At 39.5% G+C, this 24,693-nt stretch overlaps 1 protein-coding gene across 8 annotated transcripts in view; it reads right to left on the reverse strand.

Annotated features, from left to right (window-relative positions):
• Positions 1-23,572, reverse strand: part of Pde1a (phosphodiesterase 1A) — a 280,465-nt gene extending 256,893 nt beyond the window's left edge. For 2 of the 8 annotated variants that reach the window (NM_001431467.1, NM_001431464.1), the window contains 2 exon segments: positions 22,480-22,590; positions 22,876-23,045. In NM_001431467.1, the coding sequence (NP_001418396.1) occupies positions 22,480-22,580 (101 nt within the window). In that variant the 5' untranslated portion in view covers positions 22,581-22,590; positions 22,876-23,045. 8 annotated transcript variants of the gene reach the window in all.
• Between the last annotated feature and the right edge of the window lie 1,121 nt (positions 23,573-24,693).

Raw genomic sequence — 24,693 nt, forward strand, 5'->3', positions numbered from 1 at the left:
TATGTTAGTTAAAAGAGCAATAATGTTCCATAATTTAATGATTTTTAGAAGTCTGGAGCAAAGTTCACGTTTTAAAAACAATTTCCTAGCTGGCTATGAAGTTGAAGTTATCAGCTGAATTGGGCCGTGCATTATCGTCTGAGGAAAACTGAACGGGCTTTACTGGGAAATCTAGAGCTAGGACGACACCTTACCCCAAATCTAAAGATCTGCGGCCGACAATTTTATTTATTCATCAACATGTGTACTTAGAGCATTTGCGTTCTAGAGAAAAAATCAATATAAAAAGACCAGTTCAAAATTGTACTATTTCTACAGAAAATATCACGTACTTGGATATTTATAAATGTCACCTCTCACGCTAGCAGCAAACGACTGAACTGAGGACGGGACCCTTATTAGAGGAGTTAGAGGAAGGACTGAAAGAGCTGAAGGGGCTTACAACCCCATAAGAACAACAATGTCAACCAACCAGAGCTCCCAGGGACTAAACCACTACCCAAAGACTATACATGGACTGACCCTGGGCTCCAACTGTGTATGGAGCAGAGGATGGCCTTGTTGGGGCACCAGTGGAAGGGGAAGCCTTGGTCCTGCCAAGGTTGGACCCCCAGTGCAGGGGAATGTTGGGGGGGGTGGTCAGGGTGGGTGGATGGGGGGGGGACACCCTTATGGGGCAGAGGGCTTATTGACAAAAAAACCGGGAAAGAGAATAACATTTGAAATGTAAATAAAAATTGTATCCAATAAAATGTATATATAAATGTAGCCTCTCTTTCTTCATTTTGAGCTTAGCCCCATCTCTAATGCTCACAATCTCTTTATCCAGAGGCTACAAATGGAAACCCTCACAGCTTTGATTCATAAACTTGCAGAAGCATAATGGAGTGCTCTGTGACTTCTATTCTTCTTCCAGCATCAATTCTCATCCATCCCGTGGATTTCTTTGTCTGGGCCTCCGGATTCAATCCAGCTTTGTCCTCACTCAATCACAAGTGTCCAGGCAGAATTCAACATGAACAACATGCAGTATCGTAAGTCAGAACTCTCCTTTCTTTCAAAGAGAAATGTTTTCCAGCTTTACTCTTCCCATTTCCAAGCTGGGAGCAGCTTGAGTATAGAATTTCCTTCATTTTTTCCCAGCTAACTCGTGAGGCACTCCCTGGGAACTTCCCTGTTCTGCAGCACTGTCTTTCTGGGCAGGACAGCTTTTTAACTGAGTCCAGGCCCCACTTGACCTATTGAGTACATGACTTTGATGTTCCTGGAAAACTTAGTGGTCCTTCTCTCTCTCTGCTGACAAAGGTAACGCCCATCTCAAGCTGGATCCCCAGTCTGCTCCCTGGGGATGGTGAATGTCTAGGGACACTGCTGGCCCTCCAACTAAGCCTGGAAACAATTGCTTTCAATTCCCGCCATATCTGGATTAAAAGAGTACTGATCAGTGCCAGATAATCCAGTTTGCACTCAGCTAATTTCTCTGTAGCATAGGTCAGTGTCTATGACTCTCTCTTTAAATACTGTGTTTTGTATTATTGTTAGCCTTAGAGCTGCAGTCAAAGCTAAAATAGCAAGAAGCCTCATTTTTAACATGCTGCTGCATACAGATTTTACTTAGTATCACAGCATTGAACAATAACCGATCTCAAGAATTTTTGTTCACCAATTCCTTCAGGTTTAAAAATTAGTAATTTTCATTATAGATTTTGATGACTATAAAAATAAGAGGTGCTATTCTGTGTTTACAGTCTGACAAAGAAGAAACAATCTTTTTCTGAGTGGCAGCCCCCATGTAAGCTGCTGTAACCTCTCCCTACGCCTACCCAATGCCTCGGGTTATAATCCCCCGTTTGGAATTAGGTTTCTTTTTCTCTCTACCTAGATTCTAGCCTCATTAAGGTCGATCTGAAATCTTAAGTAACAGCCTTGTGTAAAAGAAGATTCACGTTTAAAGTCCACTCCATAGTTCGATGCCATCATAATTTGGTGGATATACAGACTTCAGTGTTAACTGGATGCTCGTCAAAGGGTGACGATTATATATGACAGCACCTCTTAGAGACTCCACTTAATGGGGAAACCTAAGATTGCTTACATCCTACAGAAATGAGTCCTCTGAAACATAATGAGGATTTAATCCAGGAAGTATAATGCAAACACTCTGCAATAAGAATCAAAATATTGTATTGCATTTAGATATTACCATGGATTACTGAGAATAAGAACTGAAGAGTGTGTCAGCTACAGTATTGTGACGTTTAGATCACTACTCCATTTGGACAAAAAAAATGCTTGATGCATTTTTATCTTTTATCATTTTATATTTCATATTCTTATTGGAAGAAAAAAGAAAAATACTGAGACCTCATTACTGCTTGATGACAATTTGGCCACATTCTATATGGTAGCTATTTGATCTCAACACTTCCTGTTTTAGAGAGATGGTGTGCTAAAAATCTGCATTTTCAGAGTCTGCTCATAGCGAGCGAGCATCAGTCAGTCTTTAGTATTTCTTTTAAATGTGAGAAGACAATCAAGAGTGACCAGGGCTCTCAAGAAAGCCGTAAAGATGCAGTGAAACAAAGACCACAGAGCAGGGTGTTCACGCAGAAGGAAAGATGCTTATTAATCCACTCATTTCCGAGCTATAAAAATGAATAGCCTATCTATTTTTTTTAACGAGTGAAGTACTTTGCATGAGAATAAGCTGAAATAAAAATGAAGCAAATCTTGGAAAGTCATTCGAAGAATTAATAGTTTTTTATTGAAAAAAGATCAATAGGAAGAGGGGAAATGTAAGAAAATGTGGGATTTAATCCAGAATGTAGAATGCAAAAATTCAAAGAGAAAGAAAATGACCAAATTTAGTAGAAATGAAAAGTTCTCCTCAAACTGAAGAACAAACCGATTTCAACAACAGTAACAAAAAATGTGCACACTAACGTTAATATCGGAGCAAGGCCATGAAAGAGATCCCTAGATCCCAAAGGTCAGGCAAAGTTCTACAGAACTCTCCATGATGTCAGAGCCGAGCAGTGTGAAAGTTAAAGGGCATCGGAGTTGTGTTCACAGATCTAGAAGACAGTATTTTTAAGTTATGACAGAACTCTCCATGATGTCAGCACAGCATCAGGCTCCTGGGTAACCGTGCTGAAAGTTGAAGGACAATGACGTTGTGTTCATAAAATCCTGGAAGATAGTATTTTTAAATTATCTTAGAGCTAATTATGCCATGTCAAAGTAAAACGTACATATTTTATGTGTATTTCCTGTGTGTACACATACATGCATGTGTGTGTATGTACATGTATATGTGTGTGTGTGCATGTACATATGTGTATGTGTGCATATGTGTGCATGTATGTGTGTTGTAGTTTTTGGTATGTGGGTGTGTGCACATGGAAACTCCAGGCCAACTTTCTCTCTTCTTCAGTTTCTCTCCACTTTTAATTTTGAGAAAAGTCTTCAACTAAACCTGAGGCTTATTGATTTGGATGAGAGAGCTGACCAATGAACTTCAGGAACCCATGTGCCTCTGTTCCTCAGTGATGGGGTTACAGCAGCCTGATTCCACCCCAAACGTTAACATGGCTTCTGGGTGTCTGAGCTCAGAACCTTGCACTTGTGCGGCAGACACTTTACCATCAGAGCCATCTCCCCAGTCAGTATATGCACTTTTAAAAATGCAATTCCCAAAAGCAAAAAAAGAAAAAAGAAGGTACAAATTAAAATAAGATGTTTATTAATTCCAGGAAAGCAAATAATTTCACTCCACAAGAAACATACTAGTTTTTGTGACTTGGCTTAGGAATGAAACTAATTCAGTCATAACATTATAAGCATCAAATATTGATCCACTGAAATGCTAATAGAACTGTATTATAAGTGAAAGGTTTGGAAGGAGAGTGGTCAAAGATTAGTCTACATCCACAATTTTCATCCACTTTTACCATAGACAAAAAGTAACCCTTTCAATAGATAGTTAGGAGACAATTTAAGTATTATTTTTACATAAGGATTTAGTTTTAAAAAGAAAAATTAAACAATAAAAGCTGAGGTCAGAAGAAGCAGAGCTGGATGCCATTATATGAGGAAGAAAAACCCCATTTATATTGTCTTGCATTATTCTAATGGTTAACTTTAACTGTCCACTTGACACAACCTAGAATCTCCTGGATAGAAAGTCTCAGTGAGGGGTTGTCTACATTGACTTGATCTATGGACATGCCAATATCCCAAGTTAATAGATATAGTAAGGCCTAGCCCACTAAGGGCAGTTCCATTCCCTAGGCAGAGGGTCCTAAACTACTAAGAAGGCAGTAAATAAACTGAGTACAAACAAAACATGCTCCTGGCTGCTTCCACTCCTATCACCCTGACTTTCTTGCAGTGACAGACTATACCCTGAAATTGTGCACTAAATATAAACTGTCTCTCCTCAGTTGCATTTTGTAAGGAGGTTTTATCGCAGTCATACAAATGAAAGTAGGACAGTTGCTATTTATTACTGTAATAAAAATGAGATTTAATTTTTGAGAATATATGTGCCACGCATACATGATTGATACCAAGGGAAACAATTTTACATTTCTTGTAAGTTCTAGCCAGAGTATGACTGGGACTTTGGTACATTCAAGTATCGCTTTCAGGGGAGAACAAATAGGAATGATCACACCCTAGATAATTGCAGTCCAATCCTCCAGGAGAAGAACAGCAGAAAAGAAAGAGGAAACCCAAGGAGTGAGAAAAATTTCCAACTCTCAAGCTGTAAACATACATATATTACCCGTGGAGTCTTGCCACAAAGGATTCTAGGGTTAAAGGAATTATTTTGGATACCTTAAGTGGCTTAGCATTGCTAGAGACCTAGGACACAGACACATAGACCCCACCTAGCTTCAGCCCCAGGAAGCAGCTGACATCTTAGAAAGACACTAGCACCTCCATGTTAACTGAAGCCAAGGTTTACATTCAACTTCAGTGTCCAGTGACTGTTGATGAGTTTAAAAAAAATGTGAGATACTCATACAAACGAAGAGTACTAAGCCACAGAAAAGAATGTAATCCTGATATTTGGAGCTGCACGGATGAAATGAACACATTGTCATGTAAAACACACAAGGTATAGAAAGCTATGCAACACACGTTCTCACTCACTAAGAGGCTAAAAGAAGAGATTTCACAGACAGAGAGAGCAGAGCCCTGGAAGGAGAGTGATGAGCAAGGATGGACGGGGTTGGGGCTAGAACATAGTTACAGAGAACAGCAAATATTGTGTGCTTTGTGCAGAACAAGAGAGAATCTTGAAGATCTCTACACAAGCAGTGACTGCTTTTGAGATGGAAATGCGAATCTCCCTGGCTTGGCCATTAATAATTGTGTGCATTTCAAATAATCACACTCAGACACATAAATCTGCAGTCATAATGCCTCAACTAAAGTGACAAGAGAATTAAAGCAGAGTGGGCTAGTCTCAGCTTCCCGGTGCTCTGACGGTTTATGAGTTACTATAATGAAAAATAGAGATATGTCTGTCTGCAAGGTTTGTTTGTTTGTTTGTCTGTTTATAAATTATTTAGGGGAAAACAGCATGGAAATAGACTTCAAATCAGAGAAATGCTGAAAGATCTGATCTGAAACTCAACAAATCAGGCTGAGCTGTAGCACAGCAGTAGAAAGTTTCCTAGTGGCACTCATCCTTAGCACTGGGGTGTTAAGGAGGTTCTTTTTAGCAGCAAAAATTGCATAAGGTGAATTTTTTTTCTGTTTTTAGAAACTTTACTGTTCTTAATCAAAAGACACTTAGAAGTCAAACAAAAGAAATATATATGAACCCATTTGAAATAGATTACATTTAGATCATTGAAATTGGGCTATTTAACTGTTGTCTATACTTTCCACAATCTGATACCTTGTTATAACTTCTTTTTTTTTTTTCATCTTTATTAACTTGGGTATTTCTTATTTACATTTCGATTGCTATTCCCTTTCCCGGTTTCCGGGCCAACATCCCCCTAACCCTTCACCCTCCTCTTCTCTATGGGTGATCCCCTCCCCATCCTTCCCCCCATTACCTCCCTCCCCTCAATAATCACGTTCACTGGGGGTTCAGTCTTGGAAGGACCAAGGGCTTCCCCTTCCACTGGTACTCTTACTCGGATAAGATGAATTTTTTCAAAAATTGAAATATCTTATACTCCTCCTAATAGGTTTAATACAAATGTGCATGTATCTGCTGTGTATCTCTGTGTGTGCATGTGTGCCAGTTAAGGTTGTCTGATAGCTATCACGGTCACTTTCCACCACATATCTCCCTTTAGATGAGGTTTCTCAGTAAACCTGGAGTTCACTAATTTTGGGGTGGCCAGTGCACCCCAAGGAACCTCTTATCTCTTTCCACCACCAATACTGGGACTTCAGGTGCTCATAGCCACACTTTCTTTTTGTATGAGGACGGGGAACATGAACTCAGATCTGTGTGTCTGCACAAGTGTGTTCTTGCCCACTGAGAACTCTCCCCAGGCTCGAGTCAATTGTGTGAACACAGAAGTAGATATAAAACCCATCCACAAGTGTCCTATCCTCTAACTCTGAATATCATGACCTATGAAATTACATGTGTGTGTGTGTGTGCTAATATTGATAAAAGTAAAAAAAAATGACCTTTTACTTTTTCTCCAAAACATAATAGCACAGTGTGGTAGTTACTGGGAGGAAAGATACATTTATACCAAAATATACACTTATGTATCATTATGGCATATGATTGTGTTTGTTGTGATGTTGTGACATATGAATGTATATATATGTAGACCCTGTTATATAACTTCAACCAAGCATGCTTTACTCCTGTAACAACCATCATAGAAAGGAATGATTAATTACTCCTATAATTTGTGCAGACTGACATAGCAATGTAGCTTTTAAGAAGGAACTCAAAATCTGATGAGGCTGGATCCATTGCACCCCTAAAGACAAGAACACCAACCTTACGCATGGCCACAGTCCCACACACGGATTAGACAGCGTCCAGAGCGTCCCCTCACTGAGCACGTGCCTGTTGATACTGTTCTCTCACTGACATTTCCCTGACTCACCATCAGCACCACAGGCAGTCGAGCCTCATCATTAAAGAAAGGTGCAGGGAAAGCCTTGTTATGTGTTTTTACAACAACATGAGATCAACCACCAAAAGGACTTTAAGCTTCTTGACCAAATACGGCATCATTAATTTCTGGAGTTCATTTTTGTTACTGTATAGACATTATTTTAAAGGCTGTTGTCAAGGAAGAGCGTCCTGAAATTAGATCTGCCAACTTCGCTTTCATTACAGAAATGGCAACACTTCTCACAGCCTCTTCTGTTTTGAGGAGAAAACCTAGTAACTAAATGCAAAGGAGCCAACAGGGGTCTTCTACAGAGGAAAAAAATGATTTTGCCTCTGTTCAGTCATTTCACAAACTGAGTTTCTTGCATAAAGTTATCTACATGGAATGTATACTTATTACACAATTATGAGTTTTTAAAAGCAAAAGATCTGATTCTAGTGTCTAATACCAGAGACTCCATACTATGCATAGGTATAAGCATCCAGTAGGGGACTTCATCACTACCACTATAGGTACCATTGTCATCAAAGGCACTGAACCTTCACCTGACAACTGCTGTGACCTCCTAACATATTCTCCAGCTTCCAACTTAGGCCTTCCATGACTCCCCACTCATTAGTATCACTTTCCATAAAACAGCCATTTTATTTTTCAAACATAGTAAGACCCTCTATCCCTATTCCTGAAAATGTCTTCTGTTGTGTAGAAACACAACCCTAATTTCTTATATTGCCCTAATCATATCTTAAATAAACTAACTTCTGCTTTTTTCTAAACACACGCACTTCTCCTCCTCCTCCTCCCCCTCTCCCTCCCCCTCTTCTTCCTCTTCCTTCTCTTCTTCCTCTTACTCCTCCTCCTTCTCCTCCTCCTCCTTTTCCTCTTCCTCCTCCTCCTTTTCCTCTTCCTCCTCCTCCTTCTCCTCTTCTTCTTCCTCCTTCTCCTCCTCCTCCTTTTCCTCTTCCTCCTCCTCCTTCCCCTCCTCCTCTTCCTTCTATTCCTGCTCTTTCTCCTCCTGTTCTTCTTCCTCCTCCTCATCTCCAGTCTACTATCACTGGACTTTGGAGTTTCTTCAAACATGACAAATACATCCTTGCTTAAAGTGACCTGCCTTTGCCTCCGTGTGCACAGAATCCCAGGGTATTGGACCTTAGCAGAGCACTCCTACCTGGCTGAACTCATCTTTACAAATTACTGTCAGATAAAGCTCTTCCTGACTACTCATGTCTAAAATAGCTACTTTGACATTCCCAGGAATTTTGTTGATTTAATCTTGCTTGATAGCATATGTGTGTGTGTGTGTGTGTGTGTGTGTGTGTGTGTGTTTTATTTCTTGACATTTTATTCTCATTTTCAAAATATAAGTTCTATAAAGGTTGGAATCCCATTTATTTATTATTCTATCCCTGGTGGCCAGGATAATGACAGAACTCCCTATGTTACAAATGAATGAATTTTGTTGCATGGACAAGACAAATTAACTTGTTTTATAGAAACAGAATAATATTGTAATATAATAATATAATAAAATAATGAAAAATAACATATTTCTCAAAGTGCATGAATAGCTATACAGTCTTCATGAACTTAAGCTATAACTTCCTTTTTTGTTAAGGATGCCTGTTTCTAAGTTAGGGAGAATCGGTGACTAAGATTGCCATAGTATGACTCACACTGTGAAAATTAGTATTTACTTGTAGAGAAAAAAATACACATACTTAGCAAAACAATCCATATTTATCAAGAAGATCTTTTTCAATTCTCTAATGTCATGATTGCATTTTAACATCTCTTCCTAGGGAGTTTACAATTACCATTTGTAGCCCCAGAGTGCTCTTAAAAGATTCTATACCATTTCTTATTTTCCAGGTACTATCAGGAGATCAATAAACCTTTCTAATTATAGAAAGGATTTATTACATGAATTATGCAGAATTAGTGAAAAGTGAAGATAATTACTGTAGTACTGTGGTTCAGCTTTCTTGTCTTGTAATTTATGATGAAAATTTTACAAATCACCTCATGTAAAATAGGGAAAAGAATATGTAACAAAGTCAATTGGGGAGAATGCTAGGAATATTTTAATCCTTTATTCTGGTCTGGTTGTGAATTTCATTTTGGAACATTTTTAGTCACTAATCCTGCATAATCCCTTTAATCCATGTTACAATTTTGGCTGTATGGATTATTGTTTAGAATAAATAATATACAATTGAAAAATAATTTTTCCTAATTGAAGTATGATTCATATGACAGAATGAAGTCAGAGGGAAAAATATCAACTGCCAACATAAAAATGTTAGATTTAGTTTGTGCCTTGTCAGAAAGTTTGCCTTTGAAAACCTGATAAAATAAAATTCAGACACTATTAGAATTCCTTACTCCTTAGGAAACCCAAGAGGATGTTGATTTGCAGCTATTAACCTTTTTTCATGAGAATAAACCTGCATGGTAAGGATGAGTCTTCCACTCAACATTAGACAAGAAGCCATCTACTGAAAACTTCTACTAATGGATTCAGTTCCATTTCCCCCAGTTTAACCAGGTTATCTCCTGCCTGACTTCTTGACACTGGGAACTCCACTGGGCAATTATCTCTTCTCCACCACAAGGACACCACACTAATTGTGGAAGATATCCTCACCAGAATCCTAAGTATTCAACAAAATCTTAAAAGAAGATGCGAATTTTTCCGGATAGCTTATTAAGTCATGTTCGTCTTCTCTTTGCATTCTACCTATAAGATTGTTTTCAGCAGTTAGCTTTCATCTCCATCTTGTATCTGAAAGAAAAATGGAGAGAAAGCAAGGACATTGCCTTGTGTACAGCTGTGCCAATGTCGCTCACAGTGAGAGCTACCATGTGCAGGTTTTCTGCGCTATGCACAGCATGTGAGCACCTCACTCGAACCACTCTCATCTCTTACAACCACCCTTCCCTTTGACAATAACTTCCACCAAGTATCAGCTAACTTGGGGTTCCATTATTTTGTCTGTGCTAATGTAACATCCTCCATCGTCTTTGACTAGTGAGTTCTCTGGCCCTTCATTCTCTTCCTCTCTACAGAAGCCGGTCAAGGACAGTCCATACCCTTGGCCTTCTAGCTGTAACTCACATGACTTCTCATGCCATGCCATTCAGCTATGAAGCATTTTTGGATTCCCACTTTCTGCTATCTGCTGTGTTAGGTTCTTGGGACATAATAAAGAGTGGAGAGGCATCCACCTCTGCTGCCTAACCTCAAAGGGGGTGTAAAAAATTGTTTACAAAGCAGACTGATTAACAGCTAAATGAATGATAATATTTGATAACAAATGATATTTAATAAGCAATGAGTTGAAGCAGGAAGGGCAATTGGTTAACCTGAAACATTTATCCAATCTAGTTTCTGGTAAGCAACAGTGTCTCTCTGATTTTAATGTCACTGGGACATTTAAGGCCCCAACTTCCCTAGTTCCCTGCAGGGTCTTTCTGAAACTCAGCCCTAACTCTATTGTGTTTTTCCACAGATAACGTTTCTTGGCCCTCTATATTAAGTTTCAGATTAAATTAAAAAAGTCTTTATTCTATAAAACCAGCTTCCTGCTTTTTGAGGGAGGAGTTTACAGCATTATTTCTGCTTTAATACAAACCCTAAAGTGATAACTGTAGCTTTAAACTAACATCTCGCCTGATTTATAAAAATCAGTAGTAGTCAAAAATTAATCATATAGGTCAATTTTAAACAGAACTATTTTTTGTAAGCCTTTAAATAGGAAGATTAAAAAATGGAGTGAAGAATAAAGCGAAGTCACACTTCGTTGGCATGCTCAAACCAATTACCCAAGAAACGAAGAAGGAGGAATGCACACAAAAGATCAGCTTGCCTTTCTGTTGGCTCTACTGAGTGAGGAAAGCACGCTGATGCTCAACATGAATGGTAAATGAAAAATGTTGTTCTGAATTGAGAATTAGGTTGATAAAGTTAATGTACAAGCAAGTAGCATCCTATGGTGTTTGGCTATGGTTACATAAAAGGAATCGGAGGCCAGCAAAGAGCAAATGACTCATTAGGAGAGACTCTAAAACTGAGCAGAGCCTGCCTCTCATGCATGGCTGACGCCATCTCAACTCTCAGGTCTGGGACCCCCATGCTCTAACTGATTCCTATAACCTGTTCTCTCCATTCATTTTTTTAAAATCTCTTTCTTGTTTTAGTAATGTTCCTTGGAACCAATCAAAAATTAGCAAATGTTTCTTCACTCATGAATACGAAAATGAAGGCTATGATTTCTTTCAACCTCTTTCACATCTGAAAAGATAACCATTTGATGAAATATTTTGAATATTAGAAGAATTGTGTGTTTAGAGGGAATAAGACATAATACCAGTTGGTCCCTTTACTTTGTGCTTTCAAAGAAAAGCCCTAGAATACTTTGGATTGGGCCTTCCCAGGCCCTGTATGACCTGTTGTCAGGGCAACAGGATGTGTGGAAAGTCCTGGCCTTGCTAGTTCCTGTTGCTAGGGTAACGAGATATGAACCATCTTCTTTTACATAACTGTGTAGCTTCCCTGCCTTACTTCACGTCACCCTTCTATTTGATGGGAAATTATATTTGTTCACAGAAATCTAACAGCAATACGACTTCAGCACACAGGCCACTGAAAGGGCAGGTTTCGTTAGAAATATTGCAAGTGGATACATATACTGCTCCTAGCAAAAACAGCATGGAAAAATTTCACTACACTGATGTTCAGAAAAAGAAGATCTTTGCTTTTTACTTTTTTTAATCTCTAAAATGTTTAGTAATTGTTTACATAAATAAATTATAGGGGCTAGGAAAAGAAAACAATGACACATAGAAGAAACTGTTAGAACCATAAAATGACAGGGAAAAAATTTTTTAGAGGAAATTAACAGATAAGTGTAGTGTAGTGTGTGTGTGTGTGTGTGTGTGTGTGTGTGTGTGTGTGTGTGTGTGGTGTGCATGTGTGTGCACATGTCTGTACTAACCCAAACCTTATTGCTCCTAAAGAATGAGCATGTTATTATCTCTCTGGCTTTTCTTACAACACATTGCTAAGGCCTCATTGGCCAATGCACACTGTATAACCAAGAGTCACTATCGGAGGGTGGCAATCTAAGAGCATGGATACCCAAAGTGAACTGGACCCCTAGAGTAAAACACGTGGGGCAGGATTGGGGCAAAGGGACTTCTGGAGAACAGAGACTTGCTAGAAAGCTCGAGATATTTAAGTAGAGATTTGCTGGAATATAAAGAGTCAAGAGGACCGCACATACCAAAAATATGCCTATTATTGATCTTTCAAAGATCGAGAAGCATTGGAAAATTGGGACGTTCTGAAATCCAGAAAGGAGTTCTTTAGTCTGGATACCAAACATAGCCTGGGAAAGGACATGGTTTCTATTTGCCTCAGAGAGTAAAACACAGAACCTCACTAGGCTGACTTTTCTGACATAAACAAAGTGGGAAAAGACTGCTCACTTCGCTTGAAGGAAGACTGTTATCATGTGCTTAAAATCTTGTATGACAAGAAAAGAAGGGTTATCATATGCAAGGATAAAATGTCTAGTTTTAAAACTCAGAGTCATAGATTTAGCCTTGTTGGCAAAGAAAATATTCTGGGCCTTTTCTCTCAGTTGTTTGGGGCACAGAGTCAAGAAAATTAGAGCAATATTGCAAAGATCCAAGCTCTGAGCAATGTAAGGTTTTAGAATAGCAAATTCATATGTAGTTGCTGGAGAGGATCACAGTTCAAGCTGGTAAATTGAAGCGCTAGTCACAATGCACATCCCGAGATGCAGGGGACAACCATGAAGAAATTCTGACATCTACAAAATGTGAACTAAGTGCTGACTCCTTTTGGACTTCAGTCTCAAGCATGCAGAGTTAGGTGAACAGATGGCAGGATTGTGGAAACATCAAAACGGGAGGAATGTTTTTAATTCCTAGTGTGTTCTTGAGCACGGAGCCAGCGCTAAATGGACTAAGAATGTGCCTGAGAATCTAGCTCTTCTCTATTAAGTGTGGATCTATGGGCAAGTGGCCATGCTTGGGGTTCCAGCTTTCTCAGTAGAAAAACTGGAGATGATTATTTTGAAAGATATACATCAAAAGAAAACCACTTCAGAGTGTGTTCTCTGTGCCATGCACATTTGCCTGAATGTGTCCTACCTTTATGTGAACATACCCTTGATTAACAAAGTACTGGATAAAGTGGGCATACTCAGTGAAAATCTTTTAAAAGGCAAAGTGTGTCATAAAGTATCGGGCACAAAAACTTTATAGGTATGATTACCTCTATAATTCAACTCTGAGATGATTCTGAGATATTTTAATAAGAAGTGAGGTCAATCCTGAAGTTTTCTCTTTATCTTGATCTTACTAGAGCAGAACTAATGCTCAAGAAGTCCAGCATTAAGTAGATTGAAAGCAGACTTAGAATACTGTGTTTCCCTAACAAATCGCTCTGGTTTTCGTCAACATTCTCTAGAACCTGATTGAGGGCGTTCCCTGGTCAGCGTGCTCATGCGCAGTTGGGTACTGTTGGCACTCTTCTCTGCCTGTGGCTCTGAGGAACGACCCCAAGACCTCATGCTTTACCATTGAGCCACATCCCACCCTTCATGCACAGTTTAATTAAGATCTATTTTTTTTCTTCTCCTCAAGCCTTTGGTGCTTAGAAACTAACTACTTATTTTATGACCCATAAAAATTTATTTGAGTAGCTATAAATATTGAAATTTGCCTACAAAAAAGTATCTGCACCCTTGAGCATGCAAGGCCTATTTAGTAAAAACCTCTTTTAATATTTTATAAAATACACAATTAATCTTTAAACAACCTCAAGAGAGTCTAGCTTAAAGAAGTCCTAAAGATGACATTTCATTCTTATACCTCTAATGACTCATGTCCATTTTTGTGTCCTTTGGCTTTCAATTGTGTTTCTGTAGGTGTGCGTATATTTCCATGTGTGTACATATTTATACATGTTTGCATGTGTATAAGCATGTTGTGGGGGTGAGTGAGCATGCGTGTGTGGCTATATGCATATGGAGAACCAATGTTGATGTTGGGAATCAGACTCTATTGCATTTCAACCTTGTTCATTCTGCCTGGGTCCTTCCATAAAACCCAGAACTTGCTGATGTGACTAGTCTCTCTAGCCAGCTTGCCTTCAGGATCTCCCTGTCTCTACCTTCCAAGGCTAGACTTACAAGTAGCTGTCATTCTCACCTAGCACTTTACATAGAATGCAAGACTGTGGTTATGCTTACTTGGCCAAAGACTAACCACTGAGCAATCTCCCTGGTTTCCATCTTAAATCCCTTAACTATAGTTAACCATAGCTAACATTAGCCTAGCTGACTGAAATATGATACAAGACAAAATCTAGAGGCATAGTGACAGAGTGACATTTTTCTAAATTGTGTCAGCAAAGGGGTAGACATGGACATCACAGCTGTTACTAGAAACTAAGGAACTCTGTCTAGCCTGCAGTCATACACGGCCATGAAGAGCTAAACCCCACTTTAAAACATCAAGACATGGGGCTGGGGATTTAGCTCAGTGGTAGAGCGCTTGCCTAGTAAGAGCAAGGCCCTGGGTTCAGTCCCCAGCTCCAAAAAAAAAAAAAAAAAAAAAAAAAAGAAAGAAAGAAAAAAAAAGAAAAGAAAAACATCAAGACATTCTTTCACTTTGAAACTCTTAAGGCTTCTCAGCTTTCTCTCTGAGACCCTCTACCTCCAGCCCCAAGGTAACGAGTCCTTCAATTTTAAAGATTACCATACCCCCTGTGAGACAAGGTTCACTGGGCTAAAAGAAAGCTTTATTAAATTGGCCACTTTATTCTGCCTACTAATTCTGGTAACAAATGTAACTTTAAAAGTACAGAATTTTGAAACCAAGCATGCTGGCACATGCCTGTAATCTCAGTGCTTTCTAAACACAGGCAAGATATTGCAAGTTTGAAACCAACCTGTATTACATAGTGCCAATTACCTCTAAATATATGGCTCGGTATGCAAAATTAGCAATAATAATAACTGCTAAGGTTTGTGGAATTATAGACACTCTTCAAGAAATTTATAATTAGCAATTAATTTAAACTCTTCAACATCTGTGAGATAGATATTTCCAGTTCACACACGAAAAAACTAAGGCATTGAAATATAAAGCAACATGAAGATCATATGTTACTGAGTAGTGGGGACACCAAGCACTAAAGAGTGGGCATTGTGGGAGTATTAATGATCACAGTGTCAGAAAGGCCTCCTGTGTGCAGGGATGTGCTATGCTGCAGTCACATATGTTATGCAATTGTTGACTTCAAAGTGTAAAAGCATTAGATTCTAGTGTATTTCTCTATATCTAAACCCTTCTCACTGGAGAAGCTTCCTGGGCCTCTTTCCTGCTTTGCTGCAAATACAAGAAGCACTTGTTTCTATTATGAATCGTGGTGGACGCAGCTGGGCCTGGAGACTGGATTTTTCCCTCTCAGTGAGGAGGGAAGAAATCTGTCCTTAAGTCATGAGGTAAATTTAGGAGGGAAGATTTTTCAAGATCTATATTTGGGGAGACAGAGGCTGCCAGGAGCCCTCTGACACATTAAGCCTCACCCCAAAGACAATGACAAGTTTTGTTACATTAAAACTTATACTTTGATCTCCATTGAGTAAACTCCTAAATCCATCCCTTACCAGATTCTGGACTTCATCAGGGATTGGCAGTAATATTTATTGGGCCCTCTCACACACTTGCATCCTAGGTATCACATTTTCTCTGCCTCACTTGTAAAGTCTCCTGAAAGAAATCAACCATCCAAAGTCCTTCCTAAAAGGACCTCGGTGCCTGTTCACAGGCTGCTTCCTACTGTAGGCTAACTTTTATAATTCACCTTCCTGTTCTGTTGTCTAACAAGCATGTATAGACAAAGCTATTGGACATTTACTGAATGGGTAAATAAATGGTGAGCAAAACAATTAGGTTTCACAAGTAAAAGGGAAGTTCAGAAAATTAACAACATGTGCATGTCACATGACTAAAAAAAATAGTGTAAGTAGCTTGTCATCCTAATCCCACCGAAAGAAAGTTTATTCCATAGACAATAATAAAATATTATTAAAACGTCGAGATTTATAACTTTAAACTCTAAAGTAAAAGCAGCAGTAAGTGATTTCTCTCCAAACCAAGTTAGTCTCATGGCTAAAATACAATTTTTTAAAAAGGTTCACTTGATTACGCTTAACAGTGTAAGAACAAGAATAGATTTTCAACAATCCTCAAGAGACATTCTCCTCTAACACTTGAAATTTAATGCACTGTATACTCTTACATAGAGCATAACAGGAGACTGATGGTCTGGCCATGGAAGCCAGACAGTACAGAGCTACCGAGGTCATTCAGTGATACGATCTCAAGACTGCTCAGCTCAGTGTGTTATAGGCCATTGATTATATCTCTAGGGACCAACCGTGTAGAGAGTGGGGAGGAAAGGAAAAGAATGATTATATTTATTAAACTGTGCTATCCTATATTGTACTTCCTTGCTGCTGCTATAACTAATTTATCACAAAACCTTGTATCTTAAAATATACACAGGTTAAGTTGTCTTCTATTTGCAATGTCATAAATTTGATATCCTTTTTCACTGAGCTAATATCAAGGTGTCAGCCAGACTGCATTCTCCCCGAAGACTCTGGAAAACTTCATGTTCTACTTTTTTGGGATCCCCATACTCTTTAGTGCATAGCATTCTTTGCCCAATATCAGAACTGGAGTCTACAAGCCATTCCTTTCAACCACTCTATTCTGACCTCCTCCTCATCTGCCTGGATTCACTTATCAAGAGGTTCGTGACCACGTGGGATGACCTAGGTGGTCCAGGTGATCCAGGATAAGAGATCTATTTGAGACTCAATTATTTTGTAACCTTAACTCCATATGCTGCTTTAATGCTTTTATAGGTAGGGTAACTGCTAGAGATTAAGAAATGTGTGACCCTGAGGTAGGACCTAGTCTGTTTACCATGAGATCTGGGAGCTCTTTCATAATCTCCTTTCTACATCCTTTTCTAATGATATTTCTGGATAACTATTCTGAGAATGTCTCTGTCTATTTGTTTGTTTTAGAAGAAAAACATAGACCTATGTCCAAATTCATGCTTCACAAGATACATGAGTAAGTAATTTAGAAGACATATCTCAGAGTCATTTATATGCACACATGAGAGTGCACATCCTATATCTTCACAGTTCTAGCAACTAGTACATAATACTTTGTTTTTTTTTCCCATCTTCTTAGTTCCTGTTCTAACTGTGAGTCTGCCTCCAATCCTGCAACTTTGCATTTAGAAATCTGGATTATCTTATAATTCTCTACTAAGAGTCAATACTCTGCCAAGGGCTGGGATCCAGAGATAAAACACGGAAATGAACTTGGTAATTGGACTCAGAAGCAAAGGTAGATTTTGGAATGGAAAGTCAGGTTTCAGTTATTTTATGAACCAAAACCAGCCTAAAATGGAAAGCCAGGGAGAATTTTCTGTATAAGGGGAAAACCGCAGCAGAGATGTTGGGCATTTCTTAACAAAGTCTCTGCTGGCACTGAACTAGAACAGTTCCTCCTGATGAAGGCACAGCCTGAGCTTTGCAGGAGAGAGTCTTCCTGGCCTCAGCTGTGTACAGAAGGCAGAAGCATTGCAAGGTGGCTGCCTGGTACTGCTCCTGTACAGATAGCCATGGGAACAAGAGTTACGAGAGCAAGCTCAGCCTTAGCTGACTGGAGAAGGATGTTCATTCAAATGAACCAAGGCAAGGCCTTTCTTGGAGTCAACCTCAGATCTGGTTGGGAGGCAGTCAGGAAATGGAGGCCTGAACAGGGACTCCTCACCGGGAACAGGGGCACCGAGAAGCTGTGGGTAACACTAAGCCCTGAAGCACACACGGGAGAAGTGGGGGATTTAAAGCATCCCTTTTCTTTCTTGTCTACGAAGCTGCTTTATCTTCAAGTATACTCTCAGCTCGGGAATATAGCGTTGACAGCTCTTGCCAGTTAGCATTTTTGCCTAGTTTAAGTATGTGCAGCTGTTACATCTTAGAAGTAGGGCCGGGACAACTTCCTGTGATAACCGTGCATCAGACTGCCTCCTTTAGCAAATGAGTTAATTAGAATTAGAGAGTACTAGAGTTCTTCCACCCTCCTTCACTTTCTACTTCTCTACAATTCACCCTTCACTGCTGATAATTAATGTTTATCATTAAAGCAAGAGTAGAAGCTTCACTTGAAGTTTCACCACATTCACGATCCCACAGCTGAACATTTAGACATTTGGAAAGATAGGAGAGAAGTATGGCGACACCGCTAACATCAGCAATGTGACACGAGATGATTATTCAAAGGCTGGCTGGTTCTCGTCCTATGCTCATATGGCATGAAGGAGCCAGCAATAATGTCTAGACAGTTTATGGTTTGGAAGAGTTCGGGTGGTCTTCACTTCTGTTGAATGACCTAGTGAAAGAATACATGGGGTTGGTTTCTTTGACAACTTCACGTGAATTTCACTGAAAACCTTACATGATCAAGTTTCTGGGAATGCTTGTAGCTATTGGACTGAATCCTTAGAACTGTGGCACTGCCAAGGACAAGAAGCACCAATGTTGTTACCTATGTACTGTACAGTTGTGGATACAAGTGTAGGAGAAAAGTTTTAATGTCAGAGAAGCATCATCTCCAAAATTAATAAAAAATCAGTGCCACTAATAGAAAACAATATAAAACTTTCAAATCAACTTCATCACACAGAATGCATAAATTCTAGGTCTCTGCAAAGCCCACAAGTTGGTAACTATACTTCATAGGTAGGATTCAGTTAAGGTTCCAGAGTCACAAGGAACTTGTAAGCAAGGGATTGGGTTTACTGCCAGAATGGTACAAGAAATAGGAAGGCTTTTCTAAGCCCTGAACTATTTACAACATATGAATAAGTAGCATATGATGATTTCAAATGACAGCTTTATGGAGGGTCTGATGTCATAGCTATTGCTAATGTTTCCACCATCAAAGATGATGAGTCATGTCAGGAGGCTAAATTGTTACTCTGAGTGGCAGAAGATGAATTGAAAAGTGGTGAGGAAAATGTTGACCTAAAAATCGGAAGCGTAAGGCTTGGAGGTCTTCATGAGAATGGAGACAGGACTATTTCACCTTTGCTCTCTGGAAGGAGTGAGAGAGGGAGTCACACAAGCTTATAGGGTTTCCCAAACATTGAGTAAAAAGGACTCCAAAGGGTTAATAGATGAAGGTGGGAGATGGCTCCATTGGTGATGTGTTTGTCATATAACCACAAGGACCTATGTTTAGATATCCCCCAACACTGATGGGGAAAACAAGCTCTGAGGCTGACTCCCTGTAATCACGGCCCCGCAGAGGCAGAGATGAATGGATTCAAGTGGTTTGCTTGCCAGCCAGTCTAGCCAAACTGGTCAGCTCCAAGTTCAGTGAGATCTTGTCTCAGAAACTAAGCTGAAAAAGGAAAGAGGAAGAAACATTGACCCCTGGTCTCCATATGCACACACACATAAATGCACACACACATAAATGCACACACATAAGTGCACACACACATAAATGCACACACATATAGATGCATCCACACGTATACACATTTACACACTTGCAACACGCACACACTAAAAAGGTTCATGAAAGAAATGAGCCAAGAACTCTAGAGAAATTGATACTTAATCTGGATTAGCAATGTTTCCCCATGTGTTACAATTTGTCATTGTTTCTATGGCTTCAAAGGAGTATACAAACCAGGTGTGGTGGTGCATGCCTGCAATCCAAACATTAGAGAGATTGAAGCAGAAAAATTATAAGTTTGAGAGTAAGCTGGGGTAAAGAGCAAAACTATATTTTATAAAGGGTGTCTGAAAAATATTATGTAAAAATCTCTATGAAAGACGTTCTAAGTATCTTCCTGTAGTGGCTTGTGCTTTCCATGTTCACGAATAAATATTTCATTTATTTTCATCTCCAATTGAATTTAAGCTTAAAATGCACATATTGTAAGCCAAATTAAAAATGGATAGCTTGCTGAGAAACATCGATAAGTTTATAAAGTTGGATGTCATAAAAGAAAATCAAATAAAATCCTATCAATAGTCACCATTGAGTCTGTTTTTTCAAAATAAGAAATCATTTCAAAACGGTCTAATAGCATTCATGAGTACCAGGATTTTCACTGCAGACACTTAAAAGTAGAATCCCAGGAGCAATCCTGATGGGGTGAAATTCTGCTTGATTCAGTATTGCGTTTTAAAGAGGTGAGGCATTCTCATCAAGGGGTTGGGGAGTCCTGCACATCACTGCATTGGAAGCAGACTACACCAAAGACCATAATTAAACAATTTGCTTGTCATCAGAGCTTCTTGCTTTGACAAGCCTAAGCCAGGAACACTGAAAATGTCTTAAGTCAAAGTGCAAAGAAAAGGAATGAACCAACATGCAAATTTCTTCATGCTTGAATACAAAAGCACTGAGTCACTTTAGTCAGTCAGAATGGCTTTAAACTGGCTGGAGATCAAGTGTAGCAAGTGTATCCGTGTAGCCACAGTTCCAAAGGAACACAGCATGTGCACACACAGGTACACTCTACTGTGAACTCACGAAGCCCAGCTGTTAAGGGACCACATCACCCTCCTCTGAAACTGCTATCAAATGACAAGGTGGAAAGTCGGATAACTTTTCTCAAAAATGTTGGGTAAACACAGAATCGATTTTTCCAATTGTTTGAAGACATATTTCTAAAGTCAGTACCGAGTATCTTTTTGCCTCGGAGTAACTAAGGAAATACGATATGCCAGGAGCAAACAAAACATCCTGTCCTGTAGAGGAAGAATCTAAAACGGGTTGCGATCTCAGTTACAGCAGCCCAGTACAGATGTCCATCCACTAGGTTAGAACACAAATCTTCTGATGATTGCTGATGCTTAATTTGCATCTATGCTAACTAATCACGTGAACCGCTGTTTGTTTTGACAGGATTATTTGTTTCTCTAGAGAATCCGTCTTCTAAATCTTCAGTGGCTCTTTGGAACAGATTTCTCCAGTTCATTCAATGGCTATAAATATGGCTTCCTTTTCAAAAGTTATTTTCTGCTAACTGTTTGTGTTATTGGTGTGCCTTTATACTAGGCACCACATGCCATGAATTGCTTCAAGTAACGGAAAGTACATATACATGGAGAGCCCTGTACGTCCCAATGGAGAAGAGCAGAGAGGACTTAGACTTCTAACCAAAGTTTGATGTAGCTGCTGTTTATAAAAGCAATGACATAAGCTTACCCATATATACCTTTCCTGAACCACTGTGCAAACATATGACAGCATTAAAGACAGGATCCATCACAGCTTCTTGTGCTTCAGCACTGGAGTCCTTCAGCTATCATTGTAAAGCTAATGCTCCATTTAATTTTCAGATATGAAAATGCACTTAGAAATTCCAGTGACCTAATAAATATTCATGTTTTTATCTGACTGTTACATCTGTGCTGTGATTAAAAGGAAGCGCATAAACAGTGTTGTGCTGGAGCGATGGCCGGAACTCACACACGACGGGGATGGGGGTGGGGGGTGGGGGTGCGGCGGGGGTGAAGAGCAAGGTGCTAACACTAAAATCAAAGCGGATTCAGGTGATTACGAGTCATGCTCCCCATAACCGCACATCCTGTTCTGTATTGTTAAGAGCCCGGTCAGTAGGCTGGAAGCAATTCTGCGCTTCACTAATTAGTGAGGAACTGAACTGGCTCATTTAAACCAAAGCTCTAGTATGTCTGGTATGCTTCTCAAGTTGTTTCGCCAAATAAATCATTTTCTTATTAAAATATTAGCTTCACCACCATAAAATAAGCACAGGGTAAATATGCCATTTATTATTATATTAATGCCATCTTTATGTTTTTTTACAAAGAAAGAAGTCTCCATCGTATTACTCTCTCTACTTACCTGAGAGAAATTATTTCAGTGAGGACCGAGGAAGCTGCTTTCCTAGTCCCTTCTATGCTTTTATCTAAAGCACACATCTAAACAACACACACAGTGGGGAGCCGAAGCCCTGGAGTATAAACAGAAAGTGATTTCACAGAGCCTTACCTTACTTCAGACAAAACACACAGGTACAGAAACACTACTCTGCTTTCAACAAGTTGCTAGCTGAAATGAGCATATTTTAGTTTTCAAGAGGAAAATTTTTGCAAAGGAAATCCTAAATCTCAAAGGCGAGTATCACCCACAATTATTTGCGTTAACGGTCAGATATTGGTTGAGGGGGAAACATCACATAAGACCAAGCAGAGAGCTTACTCACATTCCTTTCAGGCGTTGCCACATCTTCTCGGTCTGTTCTCCAATGAGATACTTGTAAGTGGCGTTTTCCAGTTCTTCGATGTCTGTATCTGTAGAGCCCATAATGATGTTCCTAGGACAACACAGGTGCAGTCAGTTTCAGCGGCTAGGACAAGCATTCCTCAGTCCATTGCAAACCTCAAGCATTACACAGTAGCATCTCTTAGCCATCAAAACAGTTCAGAGACGCAAAGCCGAGGTAAGGCTCTGTCTGCCAGAATTGCTGACTTTGACAGGCATATACTCTGCTCGCATCACCAACGCCCCCCTCCCACCCACCCAAGCAGACAGAGTATAAACAGATGCTCTGACCTCACGGGAGCAATCCACACATGTGAGCTGCTACTGTACTACTGACCGACTGTTCAGGCTATCCTCCAACAGCTCATCTGTTACTGTTCCGTGCACAGAAGCACATCAGAATTTCTACAGTTTACGAGCTCAATTATGCACGAAAGAAACGTGAATGACTTTCGCGCTCCAGGAGAAGCTGAATTCCTCTCTAGCAGCTGAAGCAGGGCAGGATGTAATAAGAAACCAGATGGTGGGAAGCAGTACCAGCAGCACCACCCTGAGAAGAAAGTGCCTGTTTAAATATCAAGGCTTTTGTCTCTTAATTGATCTGGAAGCGACACTTAAAAAAATATAGCATGCTTCCTGAATTAATGCAGATAATATTAACAGCAAACACGGAGAAAAGTCACACATCGAGCCGCTCAGAAGACAGACCCCAGAGCTCCACAGGTTGTTATTGAGAGAGTGTGTCCATCAAGAGATGCTGTAATCATGGTTATTCATCTTCTCCTAGCAACTCTACACAGTGGGTAACTGCCAATTTAACCAGGGAAAACACGGCAGCTGCATTCAGCCTGCTCTGTGAATCCTTTGAGGATTAAAAACTAAATAAAATGAGATGAGTGTGAATGTGTGTGTGTGTGTGTGTGTGTGTGTGTGTGTGTGTGTGTGTGTGTGTGTGTGTGTGTGGTCAGCGAGAGGAGAGAGATTAGAGAAAATGATGCCGTGGTGTTTGTGCATGTTAGGAGAAAAACGAGAGAAAGTGGACATAAAAGGAATCAGAACTGATTGTCTGCCAAGTTTCCACACATGGTGAGCTTTCTTTGACACAGACACAGATCCTTCGTAATATCTGTTGTTATCTGCAAACCTCATGGAAAAATATCATCCAAAGTATTTTCTCTTCTTGTTTAGAGACTCACACACAATTTTATTCACGTGTCCATAGATGCTTGCCTGTCGCCTGGTTTCTTGAATCTTCACGTATCCGAAGACATTTAGGAAATAATAACCCAATATTAAGTGACTATTTCAATGTGTAGGCATTGTTATGAGGACTTAATTCAGACAGCCTTTTAAAAAACTCTTACAAAAAATATTATAAGGCATCCCTATTTAACTGTTGAAGAGACACAAACAAACGATCTAGATTTAAAAGCCTCATCTTTAAAATCACATTGAGTGTGATTGTCTTGTTGGTAAGAAATTTCCAATTAAAAAAAAAAGTACTTCTAAAACAAAACAAAAAGTATTTCTTCCCAAAAGTCACTGGTGCCACCCAGTCATCAAAGCTGCAATATGGATATACAATGGACATTTACAAAACTACAATGCCTTCTAATTCATAAATGAGAGGACGTTAGCTCAAGCAAGCTTCAGTTTCCTTTTCTCAGAAAAGGTATTTCCCCCAAATCAAACTTAATGTCCTCAGTTTCCACACGACTTTCTCCATTCAGACTTACTTCTATGAGCAGTTGTCCAAGTTGTCAAAGCAAACTGATGAGGGTTCTATTGCCTAAGTGTTCATCTTCGCTTGCAAGTTCACAATTTTACCTCTACCACACCCTTGTTTATTATCTTAGACACCTTCTAATTTCTCTTAATGGATAATGAACAAAACACCTGAATTCCACTCTTAGAGATGAACCATAGCCCAAAATATGCATAAAATGCCATTATTGTTTATGACTTAAAATAACAAAGTCTTTGAGTGTACAACACTTGTGTCATGAAACTCCAAACCTTTCCCTTGGCCAGTTGGCCAACGTTATGAGGAATCAAATGCAGACCCTGAGGTCTATATGAGACATCTTTGTCCACTCTTTCATCCCATTTGCCCTGTTTTCACTCTGTTAACCCTACTATATCTCAGTGTTTAAGA

Source organism: Rattus norvegicus, chromosome 3 (genome assembly GCF_021556685.1).
Source record: "Rattus norvegicus strain SHRSP/BbbUtx chromosome 3, alternate assembly SHRSP_T2T, whole genome shotgun sequence".
In the NCBI taxonomy this organism is placed as follows: Eukaryota; Metazoa; Chordata; class Mammalia; order Rodentia; family Muridae; genus Rattus; species Rattus norvegicus.